The sequence below is a fragment of the Schistosoma mansoni genome, chromosome 2 (assembly GCF_000237925.1).
Source record: "Schistosoma mansoni strain Puerto Rico chromosome 2, complete genome".
Taxonomy (NCBI): Eukaryota; Metazoa; Platyhelminthes; class Trematoda; order Strigeidida; family Schistosomatidae; genus Schistosoma; species Schistosoma mansoni.
In genome coordinates this window covers 32,856,499-32,867,248 of record NC_031496.1, presented here as the reverse complement: position 1 = coordinate 32,867,248, position 10,750 = coordinate 32,856,499, and the positions used below count along the sequence as shown (strand labels likewise).

Sequence of the window (10,750 nt, the reverse complement as noted above, 5' to 3'; positions counted from 1 at the left end):
GGTTGATATTTAGTAAAATTGTGATTTGTTCAGGGGGATGATTGCGGTGTTCCACCCTCTGAGCTGGATGATTCAATCGTAACGCTTCCATCATTCATGTAGATGTCAACATCATGACAAACTTGGGACTGTATTGAGCTAGGATACATTGAATATGTGAATAGTGACAAACTCGACCAGAGATTTGTGAGAGGCTTACCAGTCAAGTCAATCAGCAATCGATAGACATCCGAATTACACTTAAATTACCAACCAATTAGAAAAACTATGAAGAAACGCCAAGAACCAGATTAATGTGGGAGGTAACCAAGGTCGACATCAGCCAATCAAATTCAATGTTCATAAAATAAGCTGTTAGTCAGTTGTGGAGGAATTATGATAGCTCTCACTTCTACCTGCAGATTCTTTTGATGACTAGAAAGACAATGGAGGTTTCATGAATGAACCAACTGACTTAAAGGACACAATTTCACTTATATTTAATGAAAATCGTACAGCGCCACAAACTTTATGTTAAAATAAAAAGCCGTAAAAAAGGTGTAACCAAGACACTGTACGAGTCCATTTGGTAACTGACTGCTGGTTTGAGCCATGTTAGTAAATGAAGACTATCTGCTTGAGGTCTGAGTAAATACAGCGGTTAACGGTATTATTCTGAATGAGGTTATATTTTACATTTTTCATATAAGTGAGAGGAACTCCCTTCATTGAAAGAAGCTCATCTTGACTATATTACTAAGTGAACTGTATCTCATACTAAACACCATTTTTGTTTACTTACTTCATTGACTGTACTTTCACATTCCCATCTATTAGTTCTTCACAATATTATCTCTCTATTTGTATGATGTATACTTTTTTATGGCATGCCCCCAAATGTCCCGGTACGGCTGAGAGTGGGGAGAGTCCACTCTCCCTCTCGAAATGCTCTCACATGGCCACGCGTATATAGCCTCTACCAGGGAAGTCCTACTCACTGCCTTCTCGTGGCACCGGTGTTGTTCACGAAATGGAGAGGATGAAGAGCGAATGACCGGCACTTTAACCAGGTTGGTGGACACGGCGAATCTACCTAGGGAAGTTGGAAAACCCTGATTCCAAACCAATGGTGCATATGGACTCCAGTATCCCAAGAGAATAAATGGTGTATGAATCAATTGTTGGTCACCGGCTACCATGGGACTGCATCTCCTTACGATGCTCCACTGCCTTGTGGATTAGACCTTTAGGTCAAAGGCTTCGGGTGTGGTCTCTTAAGAAAACCACCTGTTTCGGTTTGGGCACCTGGGCAGTATCGCAGCCCTCGCATAAATCAAATGAGATTTGTGTGGTGCATATATATCTGATGCCCCCTTTGTACCAATATTTATGTGTTTAAATAAATAAAATCTTTATGGCACCGGAAATTCATATGTAGTAAATAAAGAACATTATTGATATATTCAAGTGAATCTTACCCCCAACTTTTTTATTGCTTCAAAAGTGAATGTCAACAACTTTATTATGATATCAAAAGTAGGATCAATTCATACATATAAGCACAAACCAATAAATTAAATCAAATCAAATATAATGAAGTATGAAAATAATCAACTCTTCTTTGAGCCGAACACATACACACACACACAGTAAAAGAAAACACAACAAAACAAAACAGAAACAAAAATCACTTCAAGTAAATGAAAATAGTTACTAAGAGAAAGAAAAATTGTCATGGGTGATGAAAACAGAAATGAGCAACATAAGTACCTAACTACTATCACATACACACACACATACATACGTACAACTAGAACCGCAAGTATCATATACACTGTGCAGACCAATGTTCATCCTGTTGTGCTAACGAGGTATGGCAACTTGGACCGATGCATAAATGTGCCTGGTTCTACGTTGCAGCTGACTGACATTGTGCAGATCACTTTTTGTCTCATAGCCGAATACAATGTAAGAATAAAGCAAAATCATCCAAATGAATCACACATGAAACGAAGATAATAATGATAATAATAACTGAAACTACTACTGAAATTATTATTGCTTGGGAAGATATAATAACATGAAAGACTAATTTTGCCACAGCTTAAATCCAACCAAAATACAACAAATGAACAAGTTATAAAATTAGGCAACAAAAAAAAGAAAACAATATCCACAAACAATGTAAACAGCATGATATTATGATTGTCATTGTCACAGGGATAGATGGATAGATAGATCAGTAGGTAGGTAGGTGGGTAGGTGGAGTAGATTAGTTTAGTATTATTTACTCAGTGACAAAATGAAATTGACGAAATGAAAGATAATCCTTTAAAATATTTGGTAAGTAAAGTTCTTTAACTGGTGATAATTTAGCAGAGCGTAATAAAGAAAAAATAGCCAATCTTGAAAGGGATTGTAACGATGGAACTTGATCTGTAGAGAGGATAGAGAAAAAAAACGACAATTTACATAATAATTTAGTAGAAAAATAACTACCCGAGTAACTATGTGAATAGATCACAACAAGAAGTTGGGCAAATTAAGTACAGAATGCCTTAGAACAAACTCCGCCTGTAGCTCTTTTAGAGTTACTGCCGGTCCCAAGCCTGGGTTAAGGAGGAGGGTTGGTCATGGGGTTAGCGACCCCATCCCGTAGAAAAGTTAACTCGCTAAAAAAACGCTAACCAGAAAAAATAATTCAAACCATTTAAAATCTACCCTGGGAGTTGAAGGAATAATTATGACGCCTCATGATGAAAGCCGAAATTTTTTCGGAAGTCACGAGGTCGATGCACCTTCTAACAACCAGAACCACTCTTTATAGGTACATGGAACGTCCGGACAATGTGAGAGACAGGGAAGACTAGTCAAATAGCAATGGAAATGAGGAGACGCGTTGTAGATCCGACCTTTTACAGTCTGACTAATATCATGAAGCCGCCACAGGTGGTCCACATTGGCGCAAGTCGGGTTGGCTTTTATTATACGTGAATCAATCTCATCGCTCACGCCACCACCAACACTTACACAGCTACCCAGATGTACAAACTTCTCGCTCAATTCTATCTGCGTACTACCACGAGTGAGTGGAGGTCCAAGGTCCTGCCAGTTTTGTAAAGTACTTTGCACTTCTCGCTCAATTCTATCTGCGTACTACCACGAGTGAGTGGAGGTCCAAGGTCCTGCCAGTTTTGTAAAGTACTTTGCACTTCTCGCTCAATTCTATCTGCGTACTACCACGAGTGAGTGGAGGTCCAAGGTCCTGCCAGTTTTGTAAAGTACTTTGCACTTAGAAAGTGCAAAGCGCATACCATACCTACTGTTATAATCGTATTTTGCTATATATAAACGACCCAGCTATTCCTATTGCTTAGTATTCTTGTACGATGACACTCAACAAGACCCCCAAAATCAGAACACGTTGAACAGGAATGAAATTGTATTCAAAATAACAATGGTATGTGAACAGCAATCAATAGTTTAAATAACGTTCATATATTTATAGTATATGCATAAGAAGCTTATAGATTTTTCTCCAATAATATGCCCGGGCTGATCGGTTTAAAATTAACCAATCAGCGCGCAGCAAGACCATCATGCATAAAACATGCTTAATCCAATCTATATCCCACTAACACCTTCCCCTTGAGCAGATTCGTAGGATCTGGTGTTAGGGTCCAACTGCAACCGCTTTACTGGTTTGCGCTTCCGGTTAGTCCACCTTCTAGGTAATAAGAACGTTGTATCATCCTTCGTTTACACCTTGACTGTCCTGTCTGCTTCAAGTGTTTTGATCTCAAAGGTGTTTAGCAGAACATCAAGAGGTAATCTATGCTGCGTTTCGTTGTTGGAGATCGAGGTTGATTTCAGTTGGTTAGCATGACGCACCCAGATTTCTGAACCAACGGACACCTCGTAAACCACATTTCCTTTCTTTTGCACGATCCGTCCAGCTATCCATACGTTCTATACCCCACTAACACCTACCGACACTGATTGACAGCTGATTGGGTGCGGATTGCATGGCTTTTGTATCATCGCACAGTAAGACAATATCATTCGCATACTCAGGGTCGAAAAGTCATTCTCCACGCAACAAGTCGTGAAGATTAAATATGATCATTTAAAAACATTTCGCTTTCCTTCTCTGTAGAAAAATCTTGACCTGAAGATAAATAACTGAGAATGGGGTTATGAAGGTGATGATCTATGGTTAATTAAAAAGCCTCGTTACCAATAACATACAGTTTCTGTGAATACAAGATGATACAACCAACTGAAAATTGTAAATATCCCAGGAACGGACATTATATTCAATAAGCGCTAACAATGCGGTGACGTAAACGTCGAAAGTAATATTACTCATTGTAAATCGCCAACTAACTCACTTTGTACAGATTTTAATAACTGGTAAACTGGACTCGTATTTGGCACATAATCAATTGGAATACGGTTCTCTTTATCTACAGAAATCGGAGATGCACCGAATTCTAGAAGTAAATATGTTATGTCAACATCATTTAATTTCGCTGCCATGTGTAAAGGAGTTGTCAATCGTACTCCACAATTCGGGTCTGCACCTATTAAATAAGTAGGAATCGCAACAGAGATTAAACAATTATAAACAACGAACTTGAAGTACAAAGGTAGTTAATATCATATATACATATGAGTTCGAATCCCACATCCACCGCACCTTTGCCCCCGAATGCCCTGGTACGACCGAGATTGGGGAGAGTCATCTCCCCATCTCGAAATACTCTCACATGGCCGTAACCACTAACAGAGCAGTCCTATTCAATGCCTTCTCGAGACACTACTGTTGTTTACGAAATTGAGAGAACGAAAACCGAATGCCCGGAGCTTTAACCGGGTTGGTGGATACAGAGAATCCACCTAAAGGAGATAGAAAATCATGATTCCAAACCAATCGTGCACATGAGCTCCAAGATCCTAAGAAAACAGATGGAGTATGAACCTATTGTTGGTCACCAGCTATCACGGGACTGTATCGCCTTACGTTGCTACACTGCCTTGTGGATTAGACCTTTAAGTCAAAGACTCGGAGTGTGTCCTCCTAAAAAGCCATCTGCTTCTGAGCATCCGGGCGGTATCCAGCCCTCACACGAATCGAATGATGTATGTGGTGCATATCGATTTGGTTCATCCTTGTGCCAATGTTTATGTTTAAATAATAAAATTAAACCGTCTACCTCGGAGAACTCACCAACACTAGAAGGATTTACTTTAGCTGTAAACCTTTACCACATAATAAAACAATGTCAAAGTATGTATACTAAACATACCTTTAGAAAGCAGAAGGTAAACACCAGCATAAAATCTCCTTTGGATAGCTATATGTAGCGGACAAAGACCATTGCGTTCAGGAGAATTTAAGCTTGCACCAGCGTCTATCAAAACCTTCATTGCATTTATAGATTCTATGAATACATACGTAGTGATGACAAAACTATAAGCTCACCATTCTGTGTAGCATAGATTAACGGAGAACCCCAATATGATGGTGGATTAACATCAACCTTACTTCTTAATAAAAGGGAAATTATCTCAGCTGATCCGCTTAGTGCTGCATCGCAAATTGGAGTCTGTCCATCAATATTTGAGGCATTCGCATGAACACCGCTATCTAATAAAAGACGCACAGCTTTAACATTTCCTAATAAACAGGCATGATGAAGCAACGTATTGTTGTCTGCATCACGAGAATGTATATTGAATGTTTGCAAAAGGTTTTGGAGGTCATCATTGTCACCTGACTTCAGGATTCTGATTGCATCAATCATTTGCTTAATTTCAATCCTACATAAGACATTAAATGTAAATAGATTAAGTATGAGAGCTGTGTGAAAACAGGTTTCATGAGTACTTCAGGACAAGAGTATACAATATAAACTGATTTTCAGTTAATAGATTAGTCAGCTTTGAATGATCAGTAAGAGGAAGTATGACTTAAGGTTAGTAAGATCGTAGTACTTTGCAATCATCCCAAGATGAGTGAATACGGTTCAAACCAAAAGCAGTTGGAAAAGATTGGCATCACTACAAATAAAGGAACCTGCATCCCAGTTAGTTGACTAAATTTGCAAAGAATTATCATGGAGCTCCGAAATGACGATAATGTAGGGCAGGTTGTTAACGTAGACTGGTATAAATCCATTTTCTTCGCAAGAACAGACATAAAGCACACGATCGTGTTTTTTATGTCATCTGAAGAGGAAATGTTGGACGTTTGTCTGGAGCAGAAACATATAAGGGATAGATTTGTAAGCAAACAACATTAATTTGATCAGTTGTTCGTATTACAGATGGCCATGTTGACGCGTTTAATGGATGATTCTAAAAAGTCAATGTGATATATTTTATCGTACATCATGATACCTGAAATTGCCCGGAGAAGAAATAACCCGTGGAATGTTTTTTCATGTTCAACTCCGTTTTCCATAGTTTTTCAAACATGTGCTTACTTTTTTATTTGAGAAAGCTTGTTTGATTTTAAATGCATTTGCAATTAAGCACATGTACCTTATTAATAAAACATTACCTGTTCTTTCTTTTGTAGCTATTTTCAAATGACACTGGCACCTGACAATTGCAATTAAAATATAAAGATTGATGCTCTAGCATCTGCCAACTGCTTATAACATTGTACAACAATACGCTTTTTGTTTTCAATAAATTTTTTTTGAACAAATACCATAATTTACGTACATTTCAGTCTTCATGTGGTGTGTTGTGGGAATGAAAACGAACACAAAAGATATTTGGGGTTATGCTAAAGGTGTTTTAAGAGTGTATGCAAAATAACATAATTCGGTGTGTATATAGGCGAACAATAGACAATTAGGCGTATACTTGGGCCCCCAAATGCCCTGGTACGGCCGAGAGTGGGGAGAGTCTACTCTCCCTCTCGAAATGCTCTCACATAGCCAGCGAATATATAGCCTCTGACAGGGAAGTCCTACTCACTGCCTTCTCGTGGCGGAGGTGTTGTTCACAAAAGTGAGAGGACGAAAAGCGAATGTCCGGCGCTTTAACCGGGTTGGTGGACACGGAGGATCCAGCTAGGGGAGTTGGAAAACCCTGATTCCAAACCAATGGTGCACATGGGCTCCAGTATCCTGATGGAACGAATGGCGGACGAACCTGTCATTGGTCAACGGCTACCATGGGACTGCATCTCCTCACGATGCTCCACTGCCTTGTGGATCAGACCTTTAGGTCAAAGGCTCGGGGTGTGGCCCCCTAAGAAAACCACCTGCTTCGGTTTGGGCACCCGGGCAGTATCACAGCCCACACACACAAATAGTGTGGCGCATATGTACCTGGTGCCCTTTTTGTACCAATATATATGTGTTTAAATAAATAAATAAAATAAATGGGCGAAAAGTAGACAATCGAGAAACATAAAGGGGAAATCACCATTATTTCCCCCGGAGAGGCAAAAAAGGCAGACCTTTTGGCGCATTTCCCCATTACTTCTCGCTTATTTTCCAATGTATTTTCCCTTTTCTTAGCCAATATTCCCATTTTATTGGTTGTTTGGGGAAGTTGTGAGGTGTCAACAGAGTCCTTCAGAATTATTAGTGGCGACTATTTCAACCTAAACTTTCTGCTCACTAAATTGACTTTGATAAATTTTGGATGTCCAAGCATATAAAACAAAAAACAAGGGGGAACTCTGTGGAAGCCAATGCTTCCGAGACCTGTGTGGGTAGAACGTATGTCTCCAAAAACACCTTAAATGTGTGTTACACGAATGCTCGTAGTCTTCGGAATAAGATGTCTGAACTAAGTTTGATGGTAGACGAATTAAATCCGGATATAATTGCTATCACCGAAACTTGGCTCACTGTAGATATAGACTGTTCTCCAGTCATTTCAGGCTACATCTGTATCAGAAGTGATAGAGTTAGAAGTCGCAAGGGAGGAGGCATAATATTATATGTTAGGGACCACTTCCGCATAAACTCGATCATATCGGAGGCGCATGTAAGTGGTACGTGTGAGGTAGTATGTTGTACAATTAGGTCTAGAAACGGGTTAGTGACGATAGGAGGAATATATCGTCGTCCGTGTTGTCTCGCTGACGACTTTATCCTAAGACACGTCTGTTCTTGGAGTAAGGCAGAATGTTGTCTCATCGTTGGAGACTTCAATGCACCCCATATAAACTGGATAGAGCTCACAGCTCCAGGTGGGGGTTTCGATAGCGTCCTTCTGTCATCAATTATTCAATGTGAACTTGTACAATGTATCGTTAAGCCGACGCATATAGACTTGGAACATAATCCGTCATTGATAGACCTTGTCCTCACACACCACTGTGAAGATATCGTCGACATTCAACACCTTCCCCCACTAGTGAATAGCGACCATGTCGTACTTTCCTTTAAGTTCCGGATACATGGTATAGAATTTGCATCTGCTCCACCCCATCCTAATATCTGGAGAGCTAATATTTCGGCAATCAGGGACTATGCTATCTCGATTGACTGGTTGGTTTTATTTTATTTTATTTAAACACATAAATATTGGTACAAGGAAGCACCAGATAAATATGCGCCTCACAAATCTCATTCGATTTGTGTGAGGGCTGTGATACTGCCCAGGTGCCCAGACTGAAGCAGGTGGTTTTCTTAGGGGGCCACACCCGAAGCCTTTGACCTAAAGGTCTAATCCACAAGGCAGTGGAGCATCGTAAGGAGATGCAGTCCCATGGTAGCCGGTGACCAACAGTTGGTTCATACGCCATTCGTCCCTTCAGGATACTGGAGCCCATGTGCACCATTGGTTTGGAATCAGGGTTTTCCAACTCCCCTAGCTGGATCCTCCGTGTCCACCAACCCGGTTAAAGCGCCGGACATTCGCTTTTCGTCCTCTCACTTTTGTGAACAACACCTCCGCCACGAGAAGGCAGTGAGTAGGACTTCCCTGTCAGAGGCTATATATTCGCGTGGCCATATGAGAGCATTTCGAGAGGGAGAGCAGACTCTCCCCACTCTCGGCCGTATCAGGGCATTTGGGGGCGGTCGATGCTGATGATGCATGGAATAGGTTTAAGTCTACGTTCGAATCCGTAACTCAACCGTTTATCCCATGGTCAGCCCGTAAGCTATCATATTGCCCTCCATGGATTAATAAGGAAACCCGGAAGCTGTTGAAGCGTAGGAAACACTTCTGGGACTTATTCTTGTCAACAGGTCAGGCATCATTTAAGTGCGAATTTAAAAAATTCCGGAATATATGTAAAAAGACCATAGCTAAATCCCGCACGGCTTACGAACGACAGTTGGCATACGATAGCCGTACCTATCCGAAGCGACTGTTTTCGTACGTTAAAAGGCGGACGAAACGTAGTGATGGTATCCCCTCATTACTGTTAAACGAAAATTCAGCTCTATTGGCTGAATCTGATCTAGCGAAAGCGGAGACTTCTGCTAACTATTTCAGTGAAGTCTACTCTACGTGTAGTGTTACAACTACTTGTCCCGTTGACAATGAGTTACCAGCCATATGACCTTTACACGTGACAGATATTGTTCTTCCTTTGATAACTAACCTAAAACCTTGTAAGATACCGGGCCCCGATGGGTTACACCCACGTTTGCTGTCGTCGCTTTCGGACATTATCTCAAGACCGCTCACGATGCTCTTCAACATGTCCCTTTCACAGGCTCAACTACCTAGAGACTGGAAAGACGCCATAGTTAGTCCTATATTTAAGGATGGTCAGAGACGGATCGTATCTAACTACCGGACTGTTAGCCTCACCAGTATAGTAGTTAAGTTACTTGAAAAATTAATTCGGGCTAAGCCACTGAGTCACATAGATTCGTACAATCTGTTAACTCCCGAGCAACATGGGTTTCGTAACAAGCATTCATGCTTGACTAACTTACTCATTGCGAGAGAAGATTGGACAGCTGCCCTAGACAACGGCCAGTCTGTCGACGTGATATTCATAGATTTTAGCAAAGCGTTTGATAAGGTTTCACACTTAGGTCTTATGCTAAAGCTCTCGAGCTTTGGAATAACAGGTGCTATACAAGAATGGATAGGAAGCTTCTTATGTGACCGCAGACAGAGAGTAAGGGTCAATGGAACGCTATCCGAATGGAAACCGGTCAAAAGTGGTGTACCCCAAGGCACCATCTTCGGCCCTTTACTTTTCCTTCTGTATATTAATGAACTACCTTTATTAATTAAGTCGTCGACGTTATTGTTTGCGGATGATGTTAAAATCTGGAGAACAATAAGAAATGAGACTGATCATTGTTATCTGCAAGCAGATTTAGACGAATTAGTTAGCTGGGCTCATGATTGGGGCCTGGAAGTTAATTCCAGGAAGAGCGTGTTCATGCACATCGGGCACGCTATTAGTTACCATTATACCATTAATGGTACATCTCTGCCACGCGTTCAAGAGCACAAAGACTTAGGAGTAATTATATGTCACGACTTAAAAACTACTACGCACTGCAATGCGGTTGCTTCCAAAGGCTGTCGCGCGCTATGGTCGCTTCGCAGAGCATTTAAATGCTTCGACGAGGATATGTTTCGAATTTTATATCCCACCTATGTAAGGCCACACTTAGAATACTGTATCCAAGCAGCTAGCCCTTGTCTGATAAAGGATACTAAATCGCTTGAGCGTGTCCAGCGTGTAGGGACAAAATTAGTAAAGGGTCTTTCCAAACTCCCTTACGATGAGCGTTCAAACGTCTAACCCTTTGCCCGTATCTTATCG

At 40.7% G+C, this 10,750-nt stretch overlaps 1 protein-coding gene across 1 annotated transcript in view; it reads right to left on the bottom strand.

Annotated features, from left to right (window-relative positions):
- Positions 1–1,474: 1,474 nt before the first annotated feature.
- Positions 1,475–10,750, bottom strand: part of Smp_046190 (putative ankyrin repeat and socs box protein 13 (asb-13)) — a 10,500-nt gene continuing 1,224 nt past the window's right edge. The window contains exons 2-5 of the mRNA XM_018796419.1: positions 5,465–5,802; positions 5,289–5,423; positions 4,371–4,562; positions 1,475–2,415 (exon numbers count right to left, since the gene is read on the bottom strand). Coding sequence (XP_018650634.1) covers positions 2,267–2,415; positions 4,371–4,562; positions 5,289–5,423; positions 5,465–5,786 — 798 coding nt within the window. The 5' untranslated portion in view covers positions 5,787–5,802 and the 3' untranslated portion in view covers positions 1,475–2,266. The remainder of the gene's footprint in view (positions 2,416–4,370; positions 4,563–5,288; positions 5,424–5,464; positions 5,803–10,750) is intronic.